General features: G+C 43.0%; 2 protein-coding genes across 3 annotated transcripts; both read right to left on the reverse strand.

Moving 5' to 3' along the window:
- Positions 1-19,315: 19,315 nt before the first annotated feature.
- LOC109794554 (Pentatricopeptide repeat (PPR) superfamily protein) lies at positions 19,316-21,859 on the reverse strand. 2 transcript variants are annotated; one of them, XM_083077013.1, is made up of 2 exons: positions 20,482-21,859; positions 19,316-20,376 (listed from the first exon to the last, which is right to left on the reverse strand). In XM_083077013.1, exons 1-2 carry the CDS (start codon positions 21,833-21,835, stop codon positions 19,799-19,801), a joined length of 1,932 nt encoding a protein of 643 aa, XP_082933139.1. In that variant the 5' UTR covers positions 21,836-21,859; the 3' UTR covers positions 19,316-19,798. The 2 variants fall into 2 exon arrangements, with proteins under 2 accessions (XP_082933139.1, XP_029129656.1); XM_029273823.2 differs by having other exon boundaries at positions 19,316-21,859.
- Positions 21,860-22,976: 1,117 nt separating this feature from the next.
- Positions 22,977-26,062, reverse strand: LOC109790496 (Tetratricopeptide repeat (TPR)-like superfamily protein). Its single transcript, XM_020349661.3, has one exon. The coding sequence runs from the start codon at positions 25,959-25,961 to the stop codon at positions 23,877-23,879; it is 2,085 nt and encodes a 694-aa protein (XP_020205250.1). The 5' UTR covers positions 25,962-26,062; the 3' UTR covers positions 22,977-23,876.
- Positions 26,063-26,277: the final 215 nt, after the last annotated feature.

Genomic DNA, 26,277 nt, shown 5'->3' on the forward strand with positions numbered 1-26,277 from the left:
TTCATGGACGACTTCTCTATGTTTGGGTCTTCGTTTGATGAGTGCCTAGCCAATCTTGAAGTGATGCTTAGAAGATACTTGGAGACCAACCTTATCCTCAACTGGGAGAAAATTCATTTCATGGTGACCGAGGGGATAGTCTTGGGGCACAAAATCTCTCACAAGGGCATTGAAGTTGACCCTGCCAAAGTGAAGGTAATAAAAAAACTCCCTCCACCCATCAATGTCAAAGGTATTAGGAGTTTCTTGGGGCATGCTGGCTTTTACAGGAGATTTATTAAAGATTTTTCAATGATAGCCATATCCCTAAGTAATCTCCTAAACAAAGACACTCCCTTCTGTTTTAACGATTCTTGTTTGAAAGCTTTTGAAGCTTTGAAGGCTAGACTCACCTCTACACCCATAATCATTGCACTGGATTGGAAACTTGATTTTGAACTCATGTGTGATGCTAGTGATTATGCGGTTGGGGCAGTCTTAGGCCAAAGGAGGACTAAAACTTTTCATGCTATTCACTATGCTAGCAAGGTTTTAAATAAGGCACAAATTAACTATGCCACTACTGAAAAAGAGTTGCTAGCCATAGTGTTTGCATTGGAAAAGTTTCGGTCCTATTTGATTGGTTCCAAAGTGGTTGTTTTCACAGATCATGCAGACATTAAGTATTTACTCACCACGCCAGATTCCAAGCCAAGACTCATTAGGTGGATTCTTCTCCTTCAAGAATTTGATTTGGAGATCAAAGATAAGAGTGACAAGGAAAATCTGGTTGCTGACCACCTCTCAAGGCTTGTAAATGATGAGGTGACCATGAAGGAGAGGGAGATCCTGAAGGAGTTCCCTGATGAAAAACTACTCATGGTGCAAGAGCGGCCTTAGTTTGCTGACCTAGCAAACTTCAAGGCAGCTGGAGTCATACCTGAAGATTTCACATGACACCAGAAAAAGAAATTCCTTCGTGATGCTACCTACTATGTGTGGGATGACCCTCACCTGTTCAAGATTGGCTCAGACGGCCTACTGAGGAGGTGTGTTTCTAGAAAGAGGAGGCCAAGAGTATTTTGTGGCATTGTCACAACTCTCCTTATGGAGGGCACTTCAATGGAGAAAGAACAACTGCCAAGGTCCTTCAATCTAGTTTTTACTGGCCAACACTCTTCAAAGATGCCCACATTCATGCCAAGCAGTGTGACAGCTGTTAGAGGGTCGGGGGAATCACAAGGAAGCATGAGATGCCCTTACAGAACATGCAGGAAGTTGAGGTGTTTGATTGTTGGGGCATAGACATTGTTGGACCACTGCCTTCTTCCTTCACAAATGAATACATCCTTGTGGTAGTGGACTATGTCTCAAAATGGGTTGAAGCTATTTCTACACCCAAGGCAGATGGAAAAACAGTGGTGAAGTTCCTCAAGAAGCACATTTTCAGCAGATTTGGCACCCCCATAGTACTTATCAGTGATGGAGGTTCGCACTTCTGTAATGCTCAGTTGGAGAGGGCTCTAGAACACTACGGAGTCCATCATAAGGTTGCCACCGCCTATCACCCTCAAACCAATGGTCAAGCTGAGGTTTCTAACAGAGAGATCAAGAGGATTTTGGAGAAAACTGTGTCATCTTCAAGGAAGGATTGATCTACAAAGCTTGATGAAGCTCTATGGGCTTATAGAACTGCCTTCAAATCTCCGATTAGTCTCACTTCATTCCAATTGGTGTATGGGAAAGCTTACCATCTTCCTGTAGAACTTGAGCACAAAGCTTATTAGGCTTTGCCTCTTGATGAATTGAGGCTCCAAGCCTATGAATCATCCAAGCTGTACAAGGAGAAAGTCAAGAGCTATCATGACAGGAAGATTCTCAAGAGAGAGTTCAGGGCAGGCCAGTCGGTGTTACTATTCAATTCCAGGCTCAAACTCTTCCCTGAAAAACTAAGATCTAAATGGTATGGCCCTTTCAGAGTCAAGGAGGTGAAACCCTATGGTGCCATAGAAATTGAAGATCTGGAGGCACAAAGAAGTTGGGTTGTGAATGGACAGCGGTTGAAACCCTACTTGGGTGGAGAAGTTGAAAGACTCTGTTGTATCCTTTCTTTCAGAGACCCTTGAGGTCTCTTATAGTCAGGCTCGGGACAGTAAACAAGCGCTTCCTGGGAGGCAACCCAGAGATCTGAACTCTATTTCATATGTTTTTTTAGTTGCTTTGTGTTTTTAGCTTTTATTGTTAATGTGTGTTATAATTGTAAGTTATAATTGTATATGTGACTTGCATTGTCACTGTTTGTGTTGTATGTAATTGTGTGAATCATGCTTGAGTGGGTAGATATAGGTTAAATCTTGTTTAGGATTGTGAGGAAAGGAAAATTCAGGTTAAACCTTCATAGCCCTGATCACGTCGGGCGCATTTATAATACGCCCAGCGCAATAGGTGGTGGATACTCTCTGCCAAGACCACACCGGGCACTGTCGCCACCGGCCCGAAACGGGCTTTCGGCATTCGCGAAGGATGGTTGGACTCGTTTATTTGTTTGAAAAATGTGGATTGCTAGAATGACTTATTCTCAAACTGAGACCTCGTCAAACGAGCAATTTTATTAAAAGGCTCACTAATCCATATTAATCCCAAGCGGGACCCTCCATGGATTAGTGGTTTTCATAAAGGAGGGTTCGTGGAGTCGCCACCAATGTTTTACTCAAAACATTGGAAAAAGGGATAAGGCAATTGATTTAAAAATCAACTTTGGCCACTACAACCAGAGTTGGGTAAGGGAGTCGGTTACGCGTGGGGAAGGTGTTAGCACCCCACAGCGCCCCTTTCGGGTTCCCTATGACAGATTATTTTTAACAGAACAGTATAAAATTACTAAATTACCCCTATTTATTCTAAGCAATTATAAATTGACTATCTACATGATGACAGTTTAAATATTCACACAGAAAGCAGTAAAAGGAAGGATTGAAGGGAAACCTCTTGAAGCGTGCTTTTATAAAAATGAACTGGGAAGCGTTTTGGCGTTCCCTCGCTCTACAAGCCCGCTCCTCGCTCTCCTAGAACAAAATTTTAACTAAGGGAATCAAAGAGATTTCCCCTCGACTAGGTTCGATCCTCAAGCAAAATGGCTCGGGGCTCAAGAACTTCGTCGGATCGACTCCCAGAGAGATTTCTAGGGCAGAACACTGCTCAAAAACCCCAGAATCTCAAGGAGGGAGTCAAAACTCTGTGTAAAAGTGTGGAATGACGTCCAATTGACGTCATATTTATAGGGGATAGGCGCAGTACGGCCTACAGGGCCAATACGGCCGTATTGAAATTTTTGAACTTCAATACGGTCGTATTGGGGTTCAATACGGTCGTATTGAAAGTCAGAAATTTCAATACGCCCGTATTGAGTTCGCAGCGGTCGTATTGAAGTGTCAATACGGTCGTACTGACTTCAGTATGGCCGTATTGAAGCTTCAATACGGCCGTATTGAGTTCAGTACGGCCGTATTGGGCTTTTTCCCTCCACTACTTTATTTTGAGCTATTCTAAGACCTCTAGACCTACAGAGAACCCTCCTAGGGCTTTCCAGGAGTCCTTCTGGCTGATTATCCTTCAGTCTTCGAGAATCTTCAAGCTTTTATTTCCGACCCGGACAATTTTAGGGGTCTACAGCTGCCCCCCCTTTACTTAGTCGGACGGCCTCTTGGTGTATCGGCTGACAAGTAAAGGAGTTGACCCAATTGTCCGGGTATTGTGCCGACCTTCTGACTCGTAGCGTCTTCCGGTGGAAAAAGTGTTGAGTAGCCTCTCCAGGTGGGTGCATACCTCGGCGCTTCTGACATCCTCGGTAGCTGAGTTTACCTTCTCCAAGGCCAACTTCACTCGACGCTCGAGCTGGAAGTTGGACATCAACGCGCCTCTGATGACGCTGATGGTTGAGTACCGCCTCTCTAGGCTTAGCTTCACTCTTTGTTCGAACCGGAAGCTAAGTACCTTTGTGACGACGGTGAGCGGTGTGAGTTTCGCCTCTCCAGGCTTAGTCTCGCTCTTTGTTCGAGCCGGAAACCAAGCACCTTTGGGACGACAGTGAGCAGTGTGAGTTTTGCCTCTCCAGGCCTTGCTTTGCTTGTTGCCCAAGCTGGAAGCTGTGAGTACCGTCTCTCCAGGCTTAACTTCACTCTTTGTCCGAGCCGGAAGCTAAGTACCCTTGTGACGACGGTGAGCGGTATGAGTTTCGCCTCTCCAGGCTTAGTCTCGCTCTTTGTTCGAGCCGGAAACCAAGCACCTTTGGGACGACAGTGAGCAGTGTGAGTTTTGCCTCTCCAGGCCTTGCTTTGCTTGTTGCCCAAGCTGGAAGCTGTGAGTACCGTCTCTCCAGGCTTAACTTCACTCTTTGTTCGAGCCGGAAGCTAAGTACCTTTGTGATAACGGCGAGCAGTGAGTACCCTTTTTCCAGAGATAGCTTCGCTCATTGCCCGAGCCGGAAGCTGCATACCTCCGTGTTTGTGACGACGGGGTAGCGTGAATATCTCCTTTCCAGGGATTCGTGATGATTTTGTCTCCACAGTCCACGATGCTGCTTCGACGGTTGTTTTTTGATTTTGTGCCACTAAGGGCTGGATAACGCAGGGATCCGTCTAGGGGATGTGCAGTTACTCATAGGTTCTTGTGTCCCAACTTTCCATTGCGTAGTTGGTTCCCACTGGGGAATTTCTGATTCCTTTGGGTGCAGACACAAAGATGCTCTTTCTGATGTGAGCGGTGCCTTATGATTGGCTGACGTCCTTTCGACGTTGGTGGAGTATCCCGGTTATCCTTGTTCGGGTGTCTCTTTTGGTTTTTTGATTTTGCTGCCTCTGTGTAGGCTGTTATCCACTGGGGGATTTTGTCGTTGATTTTGATTAGCCTCTTCTGTTAGGCGTATCAGCTTGACGTTCAATGATTGGCTGAGCCAGATTCCACTTGGGGAATGATTATTGATTTTTATTTTCTTCTCCTTCTGCAGGGATGCCTCTTGAGTAGGCGACTGGGGATTTGGGGATCTTATGTATCCCAGAGTATTATTTAGGAAGCCTCTACAGGCTTAGCCTCACTCGACACTCGAGTTGGAGAGCTATCTTCACCGAGGAAGTTTAAGTCCTTTGACTTGGATATTCTGCTTGGGTGATCGTACTTCCATTGGGGATTTGACGATCTTGTTTGATAACTCTTGCTGGGGATTTTTGAATCCAAGGGTATGAGTTGAGGTTCCTCTGGGGAGTATTATTTCTGCGAGCCTCTCCAGGCTCAATTATTTATGAGGGAGTATTATTTCGGTGAGCCTCTCCAGGCTCAGTTATTCTGAGAGTATTCTTTCGGCAAGCCTCTCCAGGCTCAATTATTTTGAGATGTGGGGGATGAGGAGTATTGTTTCGGCAAGCCTCTCCAGGCTCAGTTATTCTGTGCAAACTGGTTGTTGGATTTTCTGTATCTTTGCCTTTTTTATTTTTTTGGCTTTTTCTGTATTTTGCCCCTTTTTATGTTTTTTGGCTTTTACTGTACAGAATTTTAAATTGCTAGAGAATTTTGAATTCAAAAGTGGCAAATTTCATTAAAAATGAATTTGTACAAGAAAAATTTGGGAAATGGGGCTAAGCCCAACCAAATTAGTACATGAAAAAGCACTAAAACAGAGGCCAGTCTTCACTCCTCTGCTGGCGGGTCCTGTGGCGAGTCAGGGAAGCGGCGATGCATCCAGACGGAGAGGTTATCGAACCCCTGTACCAAGGTATCTAGTCGAGCATCGGTACTCTGCTGCCATGTACCGACACTATGCTGAAAAGCATCGAATCGCGTGTCGATGCTCTGCTGCAGTGTGTCGAAGCGGGCGTCAAAGTATCCCCTGTCCGACCGTGACGTGCTAGCCTCTGGCTGCGGGGTGTCGCCTCCCTCAAAGTCGAGATTGTTGAGGAGGTCGTCGAAGGTCTCGAGGCCATCTACTCGCACAAACCCCCCTCCTGGCGATCTAGCGATGATCTTCATGTTGATCAGGGTGGAGGCACCAATCAACTTTGGCGCCAACGCCCCTGGCTCCGCACCATCGGGACATCCCCATGTCTCCGCGAGCTGTGAGAGGAGTGGGGCAACCAAGATGTACCCCTGTCTGGACTCTCCTCCCTCTCGTATCCCAAACTTCTTCACGTGCTCAAGGAAGAAATATCCAGGGTTGGCCTTCCGGCCGGTGGCCATGCAATATAAGGCCAGCAGATCTGGTCGTGTAATCGACTCCTGACTCTTGGACCTGCCATGAATGGTACTGGTGAGGATCTTGTGACAGATCCTAAGAGCAGTCGGGAGCCGGGAGCCCTTCACCCCTGAATGATAATCCCGTCGGCCAGTGAGCAAACTCCACATCTCAACCGGAGTCCACTGATCAGGCCACTCGCATATGGCATCTCGGAAGGCCAGCTGATCAGTGCGGCTGAAAAATCCTGCCTGGACGTTGAACTCGTCCAACGTCAGCGTGCGGTATCCTTCATTCATCCAGAAATCCACCGCGCAGACATCCTCCCCATAGCTGTTAGTCGACTCCGTGACGCCGACTGTGGCCAAGAACTCCTTCGTGGCCGTCAAATATAGCTGGGATGGTGGATTAAGGACAAATCCCCATCCTATGGCGTCGAAGTAGTTCCTGACATCATTCTCCAAGCCCACCGCTTGGAGGAGCTCAAAGTCGAGCACTCTTGACGGCTCGATGGTGAACGTCTCTATGAGCTGCAGCCGGTCTCGGTGTCGGTCTGTCATTACACGTCTGGCTGGGGCTCTCTGCCTTTTGCGAGAAGATTCTGCCATTTCCGATAATCTCTCTAGGAATGCACTCACAAGCAAGGAATGTGGAGAATGAAGAAAGGTATGCAAAATGAGGGAGGGGAAGCCTTTATTTATAGGCAAAATTCCGCCAATACGGCCCGTATTGGATTCAATACGGCCGTATTGGCCTTTCCGTTGATGTACAAAATTTACATCCAATACGGACCGTATTGGATTCAATACGGTCGTATTGGGATTCAATACGATCGTACTGGATTTTAATACGCCCGTATTGGAGTTGAAACGTTGTGCTTAACGTTAACTCCAATACGACCGTATTAATACCAATACGGGCGTATTGGATTTTTTCTGATTTTATGGTTTTTTTTTTTTTTTTTTTTTTTTTTTTTTTTTTTTGATAAACAGAGAATAAGTGGTCTTCTAGTACACCTATCATCTGTATGTATGTATGCGAATGAGATGCACCTAATTCTATTTGATTCAGTTTTTCAAAAGAATTAATCGATGCGTTCTTTGTTTGGATCTTGCCATTCCTCCAGACAGACTGTGCTTTGCCGATTTCTGTAACCGAGGAATGATGCGTATTTGTTTTTTGGTGTTATCAACCAAATGATTCTCCCTTCCTTTAGAAGATGTGTCAACCCTCCTATTGACCACTATATCTCCATGTTTCCACTAGATTATTCAAAAATCGTTGGGGACAAGAGAGAAAAGAAGGAAGAGGTATATTTTTCAAAAGTTTGTGTTTTAGAGGGGATTGTTTTATTTTTGAAAAATTGTTTTTGTAAGAATGGCTGGCCATTGGTAGGCTTATTGTGTTTAGGTTTGTTTGATTAAACACTTATGAAGTTAAGCACATCTTTGTTATTAATGATTGTGCTTTGACAACTTGGATAGCTTTTCTTGAGCCCCTTGTTGAATTCATTTGATGGTACCATCATGGATTTATTTTGTTTTTCTGTTTGTCCTTATTTTTGCCTAAAACCCCCTTTTGTGGCGTTTTAGCGGACCTTTGTTTTTTGTTCATTTTTGTAACCCTAATTTTTGCCTAGGTCACCCTTTTGTGGGATTCCTAGCGGGTCTTTTGCTCTTATTTTTGCGCAGTCCCCTTTTTGGGTTTCCTGCCGAGCTTATTATCTTTAGGATTTCTTTTATCCATGATGGCACTTATTGATGCCAAGAAAAGGTGCTCCAGGCTATCATGCACACTTCCACATAAAAATGATGCGGGTTTATTGTTATCAAGATGATTTTAACCTCATTTATGCTTATTCAAACAGGGTTAAAATAATGTGGTCTAGAATTTTATTGCAAGCGAGAAAAGAAGCAATAAGAAATAATGAAGAATGATTTTATTATAATCATGATGGAAACATGTGCCCTATCGAGGCTCGGGGGTCGGGCTGTCCCCGAGGAGTGATCTCTAATAGTCACTGAGTCTATACATCCCTATCGGAAGGAGAAGGACACTTGATGACAACAGCTGGCCTCGACATTTGTGAACCAGCCTTCCTAAAGATCTGGCTTAAAGAACGTCGAGAAGGATTTTGATTCCTCTTCGTTCTTTGATCTTTAACAGGGTTGTATCCTAACCCTTGCTTCCCCGGATTGTCCTTGATAATAGGTAGCTCCGGGATTCCTTGGGAGTACTTGCCCAATCCTTGTCCTGGCAAGTATCCTTTCTTTGTGAGCATATGAGCTACCTTCTTCATTTTTCGGGGAAACGTTTCAACATTGGCAATTTCCAATGCTTGGAAGGCGGTTTCTAAAGCTTCCTCTGCTGCATCCACATAAGGTATGTTGGATGGCTTACTGATGAGTATGTCATCTTCAGCTTGCACGGTCACCAGTTTGTCACCCACAATGAATTTGACTTTTTGGTGGAGCGTAGAGGGTACAGCTTTCGCATCATGAATCCAAGGTCGGCCTAGGAGACAGCTGTATGCAGGAGTAATATCCATCACTTGGAATTCGACATTGAAGATGGTGGGTCCAATTTGGATTGGAAGATTGACTTCTCCCACCACTTCTCTTTTAGAACCGTCGAAAGCTCGAACGATCATGTTGCTCGGGCGCATTTGGACTCCCTTGATTGCCACTTGATCAAGAGTTCTTTTGGGCATCACATTCAAGGAAGATCCGTTATCCACCAAGACTTTTGCGATGTGGTATTCCTTGCACTTTACAGAGATGTGCAAGGGCTTATTGTGATTAGGTCCCTTGGCGGGGATTTCTTCATCGGTGAAAGTAAGGTGATCATTAGCCGTGATGTGGCTAACAATTCCCTCAAACTTGTCTTGGGAGATGGTATGCGACACATACGCCTCGTTCAAGACCTTCAACAGAGCTTGCCGATGTGGTTCGGAGCTTAGGATCAACGACAACAAAGTGATCTTTGCTGGTGTCTTGTGAAGTTGATCCACAATGGAGTACTCGCTTTGTTTGATGAATTTTAACAGCTCATCAGTCTCCTCCTCGGATTCTCTATCTTCCTCGGTTTTCTCCTTTTCTTTTCCTTTTTTCTTAGGAGCTTTATCGTGCAGATCTTCGGGAGTGTAGATCCTGCCACTCCTAGTCATGCCCCCAAGTCCAGCGATGTTAGAGATATCACTGTCGGCAGAAGTATGGATGTCGTATATCCATGGCACAGCCTTATTTGATTCGTAGGGGAAAGGTCTTGGAGCGACAATCCTTAACGGCGTGGGACCTTCCCTTTCGTCTGTCTTGATTACCAACAACGGCGTCGTCGTGTGTTCGCTTTGCGCAGTTGTTGGCTTGCATTTAATGACCAACGGCGTGCGATCCATTCTGAACATACGCATTGATTATTTCTTTCTTTTTATTAACATTTATTATTAAATTACCGGGAGAGATAAATGCAAATGAATGGCTATGAGATGCAAAGGCGATAAATCTCAAGAATTCGATTTTATTCATTGAAGAAAGTGTACAACTTTTCATACAATGCTTTGAAGTAATTTTTTACAATAAGAGAAAAGCCGATAAAAACCCACAGGCGGGTTCATGTTTCTTTGCCACTCATCTTCGGCTTCCTCGATGTGACGACCCATTGCTTTAATCTGTGTATGGACCGCTTGGCTCATATCGTCACTGATTTTCTGAGCCTCCTTCGCTTTCTGAGTATAGTAGTTGATCATGGCCTGTAGCTCATTAAGCTCGTCTTCGGCTCGATCCTTCTCCTCTCGGAGTCTAGCCATTTGTGCTAGTCCCTCCCTTTCCTTTTTGCGGAAATCGGAAAGGTTTGCGGCTTGTCGTTGAGCAACTTCCCGCCATTGTTGTGCATCGGATCGAGTCAAGAGCAGATCTTCTTGCATGTTCTTGATCAACTGAGCCTGCCTTGCATGTTCGGCTTCCAGGTGTGCTATCTTTGCATTGACTTCTTGGAGTTGACTACTCGGTTCAACCTTTGGCATTTTGGATGCCCGAGTAGTCTCCTCGTTGAGGTTAGCACACTCGTCCTTGAGCCGCTCTATCTCGTGGTCTTTCTTCTTGCATTGCCTTTGAAGACCATCAATAGTAAAACTGGATTCTTCATTTTTTTCTTCAAGAAACCTCATTTGAGCTTCCATACTTTCCAGCTTTTTGGTCAAGGCGTCGACTTGTTCTTGCATTAACCTCCTTGTGGTTGTGGTTGCGCAAGAGGTGGATGGTTGAGGCACCCCTCTCTCGTTCCTCCATATCTCGTAGTCGGTGGAGGCGGATACCCGAGGCTTTCCAAGCTCGCGATCTCCCTCATAGATTGGTTTCTCCCATGCTCTAATGACAGCATGCATGTCCCTCTGATGTTCGGAATCAAAGGAGAAACACAACCCTCCAAGCTCCTCTTTGGTAAGAACAATTTGAGTCCTCATGAGTTGCCTCATAGCCAATCTAGGTGAGTAAGCTATGCAACCTCTGAGGCCCATTAATGGTACGCTTGGATAATTGCCGCATCTTGTTAATACATTGCTTGGACGGAACCAAGGACAAACCCACGTGAAGTGCTCAATACTCCACTGTTCCATCTCTTCCTTCCATTCGGAAGCATACCGGCGGCGTACGGGGATCTTCGAAAAACTTCTCAAAGGGTCGGGCAAAGTCCCCATATGACTAGAGGCATAAAAGTGTGTGATGCCCCACACGTACAACAAGGAAGTACAGCATCGGATAGTTTTCCCTTGCTTCTGTTGAGATAAGTTGACAGAAAGCAAAGTGTCGGCAAGAATGGCAGGCACGGGACTCTTCATATGTACGTCCCAAGCAAAGAAGGCGTCCATAGCAGCATGGTCTACTGTGTTAGCGTGAAAGGGGAATAGGATCATCCCAAACACGGCTAACGCTAGAGTCTTGTTGAAAGCTAACCAATCTCCCTCATCAGCCAAAGAAGAAAGGTGGTTTTCAATCATAGCAAGCTTCCAACCCTTGATACTGCCGTTCCCCACTAAAGCAGATAATCGTGGCGGTAGTTTGACTTGAGTGGCAACTCTCTCTACGGCCACATGATTTCCATGGAAAATATAGACCCCTGTTGATTTGGGCCATCGAAGCATGAGTTCGTACTCCTCGAGAGTAGGAACTAAGTCAAACTGGGGGAACTCGAAACAATGTAGATCGAGACTCCAAAAGTGGACCAATGCTCTCAGAAAGGATGGATCTACACAAATCTTCATCAAGTCGAGAACTCGTCCATAGGATTTTTCAAACTCCAAACGAGCCTCTCGTGGCATCAAGGTACAGAGGTGATCCAACCTCTCGGCACGGTATAATAAGAAGTCCACTTTCTTCAATTGCCCTTGCACTCCCCTAGATCCCTCCATGATCTACAGTAAAATGCATGATATGAGATGATGGAGATGAATATGCATGCATAGTGTTTATTTAACTAGGCATTATCATGTTTCTTGGGATTTTCCTAATATGATGCATGATATTGCTTGGTTTGGGTAAATATTATTTTTTGTATTTTGTATTTTTTTATTTTTTGGGTGAAAAGGGAAACTGCCTACATGAATGTGATGAGGGTAGATGTCAACACCATGCACTAGAAGATCCTTATTTCTATTTATTTTTATTTTACTAGGAATGTTGTATGTTTAAAGAATGCAAATGTATGCTCATACAATGTCACATAGTCAATGCACAGACAATTCACTCATCCACGAACAGTCACGAGCGAATCACGAGGTAGGGGTCTCCTGCAGAAAAGTGCATATTCAAGGAGGATCTAACTGTTCTCACTTGGTCAAAGGCCCCCAAGGTGCCCCCATTATAGGGACCCAATTCCTCTCGTCGTAGGTCGATGGAAAGTTCCAACGCACCGTCAGACTCAAGTTCATGGTTATCACCTTGAGTGATGTTTTCCGACAACGGTCTACGGGCACCTATAGACCCATTCGACAACCGGCCGTACTAACATCCACTCCCTATGGTTAATCACTCATGCCCCCGGGTATAGAGGGAACTGTTGTGTGCAAAGGTTTGTGTGCAGTTTTTATTTCAAACAATTGCGGAATTTAAACATACAACAGTTATTAAAGCCAAATAGATAAACATGTTATCATACAAGTGAGGGGTAATGAAGTAATTTTAACTATTATTTGTTAAAAATAATCTGTCACTAAATGGGACTGACTCTCGAGGCTTCCCCAGTGGAGTCGCCATCTGTCGCCACCGGCCCGAAACGGGCTTTCGGCATTCGCGAAGGATGGTTGGACTCGTTTATTTGTTTGAAAAATGTGGATTGCTAGAATGACTTATTCTCAAACTGAGACCTCGTCAAACGAGCAATTTTATTAAAAGGCTCACTAATCCATATTAATCCCAAGCGGGACCCTCCATGGATTAGTGGTTTTCATAAAGGAGGGTTCGTGGAGTCGCCACCAATGTTTTACTCAAAACATTGGAAAAAGGGATAAGGCAATTGATTTAAAAATCAACTTTGGCCACTACAACCAGAGTTGGGTAAGGGAGTCGGTTGCGCGTGGGGAAGGTGTTAGCACCCCACAGCGCCCCTTTCGGGTTCCCTATGACAGATTATTTTTAACAGAACAGTATAAAATTACTAAATTACCCCTATTTATTCTAAGCAATTATAAATTGACTATCTACATGATGACAGTTTAAATATTCACACAGAAAGCAGTAAAAGGAAGGATTGAAGGGAAACCTCTTGAAGCGTGCTTTTATAAAAATGAACTGGGAAGCGTTTTGGCGTTCCCTCGCTCTACAAGCCCGCTCCTCGCTCTCCTAGAACAAAATTTTAACTAAGGGAATCAAAGAGATTTCCCCTCGACTAGGTTCGATCCTCAAGCAAAATGGCTCGGGGCTCAAGAACTTCGTCGGATCGACTCCCAGAGAGATTTCTAGGGCAGAACACTGCTCAAAAACCCCAGAATCTCAAGGAGGGAGTCAAAACTCTGTGTAAAAGTGTGGAATGACGTCCAATTGACGTCATATTTATAGGGGATAGGCGCAGTACGGCCTACAGGGCCAATACGGCCGTATTGAAATTTTTGAACTTCAATACGGTCGTATTGGGGTTCAATACGGTCGTATTGAAAGTCAGAAATTTCAATACGCCCGTATTGAGTTCGCAGCGGTCGTATTGAAGTGTCAATACGGTCGTACTGACTTCAGTATGGCCGTATTGAAGCTTCAATACGGCCGTATTGAGTTCAGTACGGCCGTATTGGGCTTTTTCCCTCCACTACTTTATTTTGAGCTATTCTAAGACCTCTAGACCTACAGAGAACCCTCCTAGGGCTTTCCAGGAGTCCTTCTGGCTGATTATCCTTCAGTCTTCGAGAATCTTCAAGCTTTTATTTCCGACCCGGACAATTTTAGGGGTCTACAGGCACGACATAGCCACACCCAGCGCAATTAGAGCCATTTGCTCTCTGCCGAGCCTCACGCCGGGCGTAATGCTATTGCGCCCGGCCAAGCATTCAATAGAGCCCCTGGAACGACCACACCCGGCGCATTTATTGGCACGCCGGGCGCATTAAAAGTTGGAGGCTACAGGTGGTAGCACGCCCGGCGCACTCATGAATGTGCCCAGCGCATTAATCACTGGAAGGCCTTTACCTTAAATACGCTGGGCGCGCATCTGCCACGCCCAGCGCATTGAAAGCGTGCTTATGTTCTACCCTAATCACGCTCGGCGCGACGTGACAGCGCCCGGCGCAATACCAGATAAGGGTAACCCTTGGGCTTCTTCTGATATGAAGCTCGGCGTATGAATTGCGCGCCAGGCGCGACCCCTCAGATGCCTTAACCCCCCTACTTCTCCCACTCTCCCACTTTACCCTTTTCTCTCAACCCTCTCACGTTTCTATCCCACTCTCTCAACCTCCCCTTCATCTCTGAACCTCTCCCCCACTCTCTCACAACCCTCCTCAACTCCCATAAACCTCTACATCTCCCTCATCTCATACGTCTCTCTTTTCCCCAGCCCTCACTCACGTTCACTCTCCTTTTCCCTCTTCCATTCAACCGTTCAACATCCCTCTCAAGGGCACGCACCTGCCTCTCTTTCTTTTCAGATAACTCCGCACTCAAGTAGGTTCCTTTATCCTTGATTTTCTTTCTTTTTCCCCGTTTGTTTCTGTTTGTAGCCACCTAGGGGTCCTAGAGTGGTTCAGACAACCCACATTGGGGGTTCGGGGCCGGAAAGGCAAGTACTTTATGCCCCTACGTGCACTCACGCCGAGCGCGAAGAATTGCGCCTGGCGCATGCGTGCTTAAAAAGAAGATAAAAGGTTGCATCTGAGCCGGGCGCGAAGAACTGCACCCGGCATGTTTATTGAGTAACAAGCTTTTAGTTGTTTTGCGCCCAGCGCGCCTTCTTGAGCCAGGCGTGAGTAGCTTTAGAGAGTCCCTAATTTTGTTCGCGCCTGGTGTAATTTCTTTTACGCCCGGCGCAATTGATTCCAGAGAGTTAACTACATTCTCTACACCCGGCGCATGAGTTTCACGCACGGCACATAACACCTTTGGCCCCTTTGTTTTCTGTGTTTTATTTTCTTTTTATATTTTTGGTGCTTTCTATGGTTAGAATGTTGTAGTTTAATTTGTTTTTCCATTTTATGTTTAAATTTTGGTCTAAGGGTAGTCTTCATTTTGCCTTATTTGAATTGGTCATCATTATATGTTTTATTATGCTCATCTTGTCTGTCTGAAATTTCTTGTTTATGTTATATAGATGGCATCCTCAAGCAAGCGCCCACGCTCCGACCAACCTGGTCCGCCTCCTCGCAAGCCCAGTCGACCATATTCCCGCCAATTCCTCACAAAGCGTAATGAGACGCACTATGAGACTGTGAGTAGCTAGAAATTCATCCAGGAGAGGCGAGTCGAGCTGGATGACAACGAGGCACCGGAGTTCCAGAATGAGCTTACCAGGCGGCGCTGGGACAAGCTCGGATCATACCCCCTCCCAGCCAACATTGTTGTGGTCAAGGAGTTTTATGCTAATGCTCTACGACCAGAGGAGGGTATTGTTCCATACAGCAGCTATGTGAGGGGTGTGCGAGTCCCCTTTGATGCACGCACAATTAATGAGTTTCTGGGGACTGCACTACAGCCTAATGAGCAGTGCGCGTATAGGGATTTTGATGGAAGGACGATAGACCCTGAGTTGGTAGAGGCTTCCATATGCATGCCTGGAGCAGGCTTTCACCGGAACCGCGCTCAGTAGCCACTCCACGCGAAGCGCCGTGATTTACTACCAGTGGTTAGGATCTGGTCCGCCTTGGTGCATGCCAACATTCTTCCTTGCTCACATGTCTCTGATATACATTGGACCCGGGCCATGCTGATGTACTGCATCATGACGAGGAGGACAGTGGACCTAGGGGCGATTATCTGTGTGGAGATCTTTGGATGTGCCAACTCTCCTCCCTCCGTAGCCCTTGGACATCCCTCTCTCATCACTCAGTTATGTCAGCTTGCTGGTGTGGATGTCCACTTGCCACCATTCGAGAGTCCTGGCCGGGCGATTGATAGTCGGTACATCTCTACATATTGCCAGGATCGTCAGCCACAGGCCGCTGCAGCGGAGCCTATTCATGCTGCCAGACCTCAGGAGGACATACCCATGGATCATGCTCCTGCACCAGGCCCTCCACTCACTTTCCATCAGCGTTTTGACGCTCTCGAGGGTCGGATGGAGACATTTATGTAGCGATAGGAGGGCCGGATGGACACAGTTATGCAGCAGCAGGAGTCCCTCCACCGCGGCTAGCTCTTCATTTTGGATGCCTTCCGGAGTTTCACTTTGCACTCCGCGACCGCTCCCGGCTACCAGTTCCCTTCCACCGCTGATTATCATGCCTATACTGGTTGGCCTGGGGACCAGGCCCCTTTCTTTGGGGGGTGGAGCTGCTGATGATGTTGCTGCTGCTGAGGATGTTGATGGTGCAGATGAGGGTGGAGCAGACCCCGGAGATGATGATGACCAGGCTCCATAGATGGATGCAGATGGAGCCTACCTTAGTTTACCTTTATTGTTTATTTCCATTTATTTTTCTATCTTTTGGTTTAACTGTTCTTGTTCCAAAACTTTGTGGTTAGATTTAATTTCTTTTGATGATTACTCTGGTTGGTTCATTTTTGTGAATATTCTGCTTATAGCACGATTTTTAATCTTGTTGATACTTGTTGTGTTTGTGGTCAATTTTGGATTGTGGTTTGCTTGATGTTTGTGGTGCGTGTAATTTAGACATTTTCAAGTCACGTTAGAGCTTTAGTTCATGACTAGTTGCATACGGGTTTCAATGTTGATCATAGTACTGAGCCAAGTTTGATAATCTATGGATTCATAGCAGGGTGAGGTTTAAGCCCTAAATACTGATGAGTGAACTATGCTTAAGTTGCATGATAGACTTTGCTTGAGTTTCCCTGGTTGTTTGCTAATGTTGTGCATTTATATGATCAAGGCATTCATATTTCCTTATTTTGCTAACCTTCTAAGCCAAAAAGCCATCTCCACATTTCACTTGACCCATAACTTCCTAAGCCAAAACACCATACCTTCCACTTATCCCAAATTGTGAAAAATTAACCATAACCTTTGCTTTGCTTAAGAGAGTAATTGATGACATCAAACAAGTTTGGGGGAGTTGAAGAATGAGGGATTCTGGGAAAAGGAAAGTATGTGGTCATTTAAAAAAAAAAAAAGATGAAACAAAACAAAAACAAAAATATAAAGATTCAAAAGTGTAAATATGCATCACATAAAGGCTAATGGCTTGGGTCCGGTTAAGGGCATGTGCTAAAATGTTGTATTGGGGTATGGAGAGGGATATCATTCTAGAAATCTCAATTGCTCTCTTAAGCCATAGAACTTTCAATCCTTGAAAAACCATAAGATTGCTATTACTTGACCCAAATTTTCCTAATAAAGACCTTGTGATAAGTGTCTGCATTTGTATTACCATTGGTTCCATTTGGAAACGAATAGCAAAGTTGAATTATGTGGCGTGAGTAATAGGTTTGAGAGAAACACTCACCCTGATACACTAGTGTGCATAGAGAGAAACACTTTCCTAGTGAGGATGCATTCATAGATGATCATTAACTTTTCTCAGCTCTTTGATCTCTTTTGAAACCTTTGTTTGCACCTTGTTATGTTCCATTGCAATAATTGTGACTGAAAGTTCATCTAAAGTTCATGCTTGCGAAAATAAAATCCAAGTGAGCTAGAATGTAAGAATTTGACATAAATGCATTGCTTGTTATCTACTAGATCAATTACCTGTTGTTTGAGGGCAAGCAAGGTTCTAAGTTTGGGGGAGTTGTTAAGTCTCAATTATACTTCCTTTTTGACAAGACTTATTGAATAATTCCACTCATCCTATGCACCCTTGCAAGATAATTGTCCTCTTTTTGATTCAATTTTTGTGCAGATATAGCTAACCCAATTTCATCTAACAATACCTTGATACACCTCATTTTTTGTGCAAGTATTGAGTGAAGAGTTGAAAGTTGAAGATCCATTGGATTGGAAATTAAAGGAGCTAAGGAGCAGGAGAAGAGTAACTGTGTCGGGCGTAAGACTACCCGCGCCGGGCTTGAGAAGAACAGAAAGCCACTCTCTCTACAATGCAGAAATGCGCCGGGCACAAGAAGACGCGCCGGGCGTGCTCGAGACAAAGAGCAACTCAAACTCTCTGGAAGATGTCGCGCCCGGCTTAAAAGAAAATTGCGCTAGGCATGCTCGAGACAGAGAGTAACCAAACTTTCTGGAAAGGCCCTGTGCCGGGCGCAAAGACTAATGCGTCGGGCGTGGTAACCCTAATATGACTCCCCAAGCTCGTATTTGAGAAAATCTTCGAGGTCTTTCCCCTCATTCACACATTGGGCGACTTCTAGGAGCTGAGGAAGGGATTCCCGGTGCTTGGGACCGTTCGTGTGTGGGTCTTTCCTTCGGTTCTTCATTCTCTCTTCCATCTCTATTTTTGTTTCACCCTCATTGTTTTGAGCGGTTCTACCCATTATTTTGTGGGGTTAGATATAACCAACGAAACTCTTATGTAATCTTTACGTTTTTAATGATATATATATATATTGTTTCATTCATTGTTGTGTATGTTTCTATTCTTAATACTTGCTTTGGATTGATCCTCCTTTACTTGATATAGGTTTCATTGGGTATTGGAAAATAACCATTGAAACTAGCTCTGAAACAAATGCCTAGTGAGAAATGTATCTAGGAATGGAGTTTGGCCCATTAGTAGTCTTAAACCCTAACTCGTAATGCGGGTGTAGGTATTGGATACTCAAGGAATTGATATTCATTGCTTGCACCAAGGCTCTTGCTCTAAGGGATTAGGTTTGAGTAAACTTATGGGTTGATTAAGCAATGAATGTAACGAGAGATTAAAGATTCATTAGTGTGTAGTTCGGTGATATCTGACCCCACAATCTTACAAAACCATAATACCATTTCTACCCTTTCCACCCTTTCCACACACAAAACAAATACTTTTATAGTTTAACATTCCAATAGTCATAACCTTTAATTCAAATTTGCATGACAAACTATGAAAATGGAATTATTCTTTAGTCACGAATAGTTAATAAATGCTTATTTTACCTACTAGTCCCTGTGGATACGATATAATTTACTACTTGAACGACCGATATACTTGTCGTGTTTGAGACCGTTGATAGAATTAACATGATTTACAATGATAACAAAAGTAGTTTCAACAGAAATCTTAACAGACATTTATGCTACTAAGTTGTAAGTTGAAAGATGATTTAATTGGGAAGTTGTATGATGCTATGAATGCTTAAAGTTGTTAAGTTGTCAGACATGATACATAAAAATAAAATTAAAAACTAGAGATGAGAAAAAGATATTTTAAAAATTAAAATATCTCATTATGTAGATATAAGCTATGGTACTTCGAAAGTTCATTTGATAACCTTTTACTAAATAAGTTGACTTTTGAATGAATCGTTGTTTTTAAGTTTTCTCCTCTAAGTTTTAAGAGGTATTTGTATGTGGATAAGGGGAAGAAGATTGTTAATGTACAATCATATGACCCATTCCCTTTCCCGTCAATATCATATTCAGTTGAGATGATATATAAAATACATGCAAGATTACTTGATTACATAGTACGAACCTTGGTACAGACAGCATAACATGCTTGTTGGTTAGATTATGTCACGTAAAGTAAAGAATAAATGTAAGCACCAAGCTTTCTCCAATTTTTGGAGCCAATAGTATAACATAACACAGCGTATCACGTGTTATGGGTAAAATGTGTTTCTAGCCTCCTGATAGAGCATTCACAGCACTGCTAGCAAGAAATAGACTTAACCCAACTTAAACCACGTACTCTTAAGCTGTTCATCTCTTGAAATCAGTTAGTCAACCTGAAAATAGGCCAAAATACTTTGGAAGCTAATGATGGTTCCAAGCTTATTTCTGTCCAGAATTGTCCTCTTCGGATTGGCTAATCTTCACCTGGAAACTAAGACACTCAGTAGAGTTTCTCATTCAACAATCTGCCCAACTACAACCAGGAATCTTCTGAACTTGGTTACCTCTCATCAGTTCTCTTACTAGTGCTGACCCTTCCCAGTCCCCAGAAGATGCAAGTATGTTAGATAATTGTATATAAGCACCTGCATTTTCAGGATCAAGCTGAATGATTTGCTCTGCAGCCATCTTGCCAATAGTCTTATTTCCATGAGCTATGCAGCCTCTCAATACTGACAACCACATGTTGGCATCAGCCTGAAAAGGCAACTCTTCAATAAGATCCAGTGCTTCCTCGAAGCATCCAGCTCGGGCAAAAAGGTCAACCATGCAAGAGTAATGTTCAATCCCTGGATTCATGTTATAGGTATGTTTCATTGTATGGAACAAACTTCTTCCTTCTTCAACCAGACCACTATGATCACAGGCGGAAAGAACCGCAGTAAAAGTAATGGCAGAAGGCCTGACACCACTATACCTCATTTCACTGAAGAGTGTTAGAGCTTCAATTCCATATCCATTTGTGGCATACCCAATCAACATTGTGTTCCACGACACTTCATCAGTTTTTACCAGTCCATCAAAAACTTTACGCCCTGTCTCAACAAAACCACATTTGCAATAAAAATCAACAAGGGAGGTAGATATTATCTGATCAGATTCAAGCCCAATGGCAATGGCTTTACCAAATAACTGCTCACCAAGTTCAAGAGCTGATTTGCTGGCACAAGCACTGATTACACTGGCAAAGCTATACCTGTCCATTTTTATATCCAACCTATTCATCTGACAAAAAATATCCAACGCTTCGCTTGGACAAGCATTCTGGGTTAGGCCAACTAGTATTGAATTCCATGAAATCAAGGTTTTACTAGGCATTCTGTTAAAAATCCATTTCGCATCTGCAATCCTTCCGCAATTAGAATACACAGTGATCATAGTATTAAGCAAAATCGTATCGTAATCTTCGAGCTCGCTAAAAAACTTGCAAGCTTCACAAGGGCTTTGACATTTGTAGTAGGCATCAAGCAGAGCACTAGCAACCACTATATCACAAGTCACCCCAGCTTTACAAGCATAGGCATGCATTTGCTTAACAAGTTCAACAACCTGTAAGCCACTGCAAGCACTCAAAACATTAGCAACAGTGGAGACATCTCCCCGAACACCATTCCTAAGCATTGTACCGAAAAGCCTCACCGCCTCCATCTCCTCACCGTTGGACACATAACCCGAAATAACCGAATTCCACATCACAGCACACGGACCAACCATACTATCAAAAACCCTTCTGGCCTCCCTCATTCTCCCTGCATTTGCATAACCAGATATCAAAGCTGACAAAGAGAACTCATCAACTTCCCTCACAAGACTCACAACACGAGCAGCACTATCCAAATCACCACACTTTCCATACAAGTTAATCAGCGAGCTGCACAAGACCCTGTCAAGCTCCAACGCGAAACCATCGATGAAAACACGCGCATGGACTTGTTTCCCACAGTTGAGAGCCAACAAGTCAGCGCAAGCACCAAGAACAGTTGCCAGCACAAAGGCATCACGGTACATTATCTGTGAAGGGTCTGAGTTCATGCTTTTGAAGAGTAATAGCGCTTGAAGAGGATTCCCGTGTCGGGAATAACCATGAATGATGGAATTCCATACGAGGTTGTTCTTTGAGGGCATGGCATTGAAGAGAGAGTGAGCCAGTTGGAGGTGTCCGGACTTGGCAAAAGCGGAAACGACCATGTTCCATGAGAAGTGGGTCTTGTGAGGCATGGCGTTGAACAAGTGGAGAGACATGTGGGTGTGGCCTGAGTTGAGGTGGGCTTGGATGAGGGTGTTCCAGGAGAAAGGGTTTGTTTGGGGCATTTCGTCGAACAGGTGGGACGCATCGCGGAGATGGTCGCAGCGAGAGTACAACTGGAGGAGCCGGTTTGCCACGCTGACGGAGGAGTGAAGAATACCGGTTTTGAGGAATGCCACGTGGAGTTGTCTCCCTTCGCGAATCGAGGACCAGGATTGAATCGTGCGTGCCAAGCCATGCAATTCCATATCATATTATGAGAAATACTACGGTACCCACTATAATTGTGGGTACCTTTTATTTTTATTTTTTTATTATAATTACTTATTTTATTTTTATTTTAATTTAATATTTTTAATAATTTATCGGTATAAAATTTCTTATATTTTTACATTATTTTTATATTTTTTAATTATATCTTAATGTAGCATTTATTATAATTAAAAAAATTTAATATTAATATTTTGTTAATATATTTTATTTTTTTTATGATAATTTTTTTGAATTTATAGTATAAATTAGTTTTTCTGTTATATTATTTATTTTTTATTTTAATGTTTTTATAATATTATTATAATTTTTTTTAATTTTTTAATTTTTTAATTTTATCACATATAAACAAAATTTGTTATGAAAATTGACCTTTTGATTATTTTTTTTTTGAATTATTCTTTTTAATTGATTCATCTTATACAAATTTTTAATCTAAAATTTATGTTATTTTGATTTTATTTTTTAAAATTTATTTGTTCACATAATTTGATGTACCAAAACTCTTCAATTTTCATGGGTATGATAGCAACTCTCTCATATTATTACCCATCATGTAACCATTCTCTCAATTTTGATTAATTTTTTTTTGAATTATTCTTTTTAATTGATTCATCTTATATAAATTTTTAATCTAAAATTTATGTTATTCTGATTTTATTTTTTAAAATTTATTTGTTCACATAATTTGATGTACCAAAACTCTTTAATTTTCATGGGTATGATAGCAACTCCCTCATATTATTACCCATCATGTAACCATTCTCTCTTCTTTATTTCTCTATTTATAATTGTTGCTTCTAAGTGGTAACTTAACGGGATGGGTGTGTTGCACATTTTGGATGATATAATTATCATATCCCTCATGCTCTCAATTTTCTATCTTTTTTACTTCCAACATTTTCCAACAAGATCTACGGTTACATTGATTTAATCAGATAATATATAATTACAAATGAAATTCAAAATTGCAATTAAAGGGGATTATAAATAAATAATTAGGAATGAAAATAGTTTTAACTTTGATTCATGTACTGATTAAAATTACCGTTAACTTGAATTTCACATCTTTCTAGCGAACCATTAATAAAATGAATTGAATGGCAGAAATATTACAAGTATAAGAGGCAGAAAAAAAATTCTTAAGGAGGTCTTCTGCCACTTCAAATCATTAGTCACAAGTAGTTATCAGACAAAAAACATGGGGGAAAAAAACCCTACCTATGCCTTTGCGGCTTGGAAAGGAAAAATAGATATGAGAATTTGTTGAGTACAATATTTATTTCTCAAGGCTCACAATAAACAGAAGTAACCTATCAAACAATTAATTAGTTCCCAGCTCCCTGCTTTAATAATTTGCCAAGAATCTCACCGTCGGTATAGTTAAATATAGCCCTCCTTTCATTGAGTAGTTTTGGTTAATGTAGCAATCATACTTGGGCACGCCAACAGTCAAGAATCAAGATACACGATACTTTGCATATTCCAGCAAATTATTTCATCACGGTCTACACTTGCAGTTTTCAAATCAGTTATAATTTCATCAGAGCTCAAATCCCAAACTGCAGAAAAAGCTTCCTTCTGCAATTTACTCTCCAAACAAGAATCGGGTTGTTTCAAAATACGACACTTCCCCTCAATGCTTCAATATCACACGGTTTCTTCTAATGAATTTTAAATTCTAAGTATGCTAAGCTAATCGTCCCTTGAATCCAGTATCAATTGGAATATTCTGGTAAAAATGTAGTTTTTCTTTTCTGTTTGAATATGCTTGTAACTTGAAAAATAGACTTCTCCAATGCATATGCTTGCAACTTGGAAAATAGACTTCTCGAGCCGTCCTGTGGCATTACATCCAGATCCAGGTATTAAAACTGAATATCATCATTACAGACAGGACCTTGATCATAGTGATATTCCATTGCATAAATTTTCCATCTGATTTGTGGCCTTTATGATGAAATAAAGATCAGCTTCCCTCCCTGCTACAATACACAGCATGCTGCAAGTAGAAAATAATTAATGTTGAAATTTATTAATTTTTTCTGTAATCCATTCTGCTAATCTTGGGCACTCATTTTTCTCACAAGCATCAAGAACTCTTTTCAACATTGGAAGTGTGGGCTCAATTGTCATTGTCCTCATAAAATTCTCAAGCTCATCCATGCATCCATGCTGACTGTAGAGTTCGATCATGCAATCATAATGTTCCAGCCGAGGCAGGACATGGTATTCACTGCTCATTGACTTAAAGAATTCGGTGCCAAACTCAACAAGGCCTTCTTCAACGCAAGCAAGCAAAATTCCCTTAAACGTCACATGGTCTGGCTTGACGCCTTCTGCTTCCATTGTCGCAAAAAGTTCAAGCGCTTCTTTACCCCTATGATTGTGACAACATCCCAAAATTATGGTATTCCAAATTATCACATCCCTGGAAACTGCCTCCTTCAAAACCTCAATAGCGTATTCAAGACAACGGCATTTACAGTACATGTAAACCAAAGCAGTTCTGATTATAGTGTCTATCTGAAATCCATGTCTAATGATGAATCCATGAATTTGTTTGCCAAGGTACAGAGCAAAGGTATTTGCACTTGCTAACAAAAGGGTTCCAAATGTATACTTGGTTGGTTTTGTCTCCCACTGCATCTCAGAAAACATTGATAATGCTTGTTCACTCAATTGGTGATGACCATAGCTAGCCAACAAAGCATTCCAAGAAACCTTGTCACGCCAATTACTCATCTGGTTAAACCAAACCCTGGCGCTGTTCAAGTTCCCACATTTACCATACATGTCAAGAACAGCATTGCTGAGCCTAACGTCCAAATGGAAGCCATGTCGATAGATATATCCATGAAGCTGTTTCCCCATTTCATGATCCGAAACACCAGCCGAAACATTCAACATCAAACCAAGAGTGACATGATCAACATCCTTAATCATACCAAGCATGAGATACACAAAATCCAACGCCTCAGACCACTCAAAGCACCGAGTATATCCCGCCAACATGGCATTCCACGAGATCACATTCCGTTCAGGCATCTCATCAAAAAGCTTCCTCGCCTCGAAAGTCTTCCCACACATCGCATACCCCGACACAATGGAAGTCCAACACACCAAATCTCTAAAACCAAGCTGATCAAAAACCCGATAACCATCTTCCACCCTACCACACTTGACATACAAGTTCACAAGCGAGCTCGAAACCACATTATCCTCCTGGAGACCCAACTTCACAACCACCCCATGAATCTGCATCCCCTCCGGGAGAGCAGACACAGTAGAACAAGCCACAAGAGCATTAGAAAAAGTAAAGTTCATGGGCCTAACGGCCGCAGCCGAAAACATCCGCGAGAACATAAAAACCGCCTCTTTGGCATCACCAGCATCAAGATACCTCCTCACAATGACATTCCAAGTGACAGCATTGGGCTTCGGAATCTCATGAAACATCCTGCGGGCATCAAGCATGACCCCACACTTGGCGTAAACATCCACGAGAGAACTCCCGAGTATCACATTACCGCAAAAACCAAATTTTGCGAGCAGCCCATGAACCTGCTTGGAGAGAAGAAGCTGGGAAGCAGAAGCACAAGAGGCGAGAACGCCGGCGAAAGTGACCTCGTTGGGGGAAACACCAGACCTATTCATGGACACGAAGACGGAAAAAGCGTGGTGGGGGAAACCCAATTGGGAATAAGCAGTGATGAGGGCGTTGCAAGTGCCGCCATCTCGGTGGGGCATTTCGTCGAACAGTTCGCGGGCGTCGCGGAGAGAGCGGCATTTGGCGTAGGCTTCGATGGCGCGGTTGAGGAGGAAGGTGGGGGGGTTGGGGGAGAAGGTGAGCAAGTGGGACTCGACCTTGCGGGCCTGGACGAGGGCGCGGTGGGAGGAGCAGAGGCGGAAGAAGAGGGCGTAGAGAGGGTATGGGAAGGGTTCGGGGAATGCGAAGAGAATGGAAGTGGCTTTTCGGATGCGACCCGCTTTGAGGTAAGTGAGGATTGTTTTGATGGCTGCTTTGGTTCCGTTCTTTGCCTCTGCTTTTAGGTTTTGCTTGTGGAGAAGCTCGTTCAGTATGGAAGCGGCACTCACACCCATGCAGTTACGCACTCATTATTTCTTCTTCGTCAACCCCAATGTATACTATACTTGATTCACTTTTTGCTCAGGGAGAAAAATTATACATAGATCGAAAGGATTATCAAAATTCAAAAGTCTGTCTGAACTCTGAATGTATAAAATAATTATTTAAATTATAAAATATTAAATTAAATAACTATTTTATAATAAATTTATTAAAAATTATTAATATTTTATAATTTGGAGGATTATTCGATTAAATTTTTCGGACGCTATATCAAAGTTCAAATTCTAAGGACTCTTAAATAAGTTGGTTGACCATATATTTTTAAAA

The sequence above is a fragment of the Cajanus cajan genome, chromosome 6 (assembly GCF_000230855.2).
Source record: "Cajanus cajan strain Asha chromosome 6, NIPB_CcT2T_4, whole genome shotgun sequence".
NCBI classification, from domain to species: Eukaryota; Viridiplantae; Streptophyta; class Magnoliopsida; order Fabales; family Fabaceae; genus Cajanus; species Cajanus cajan.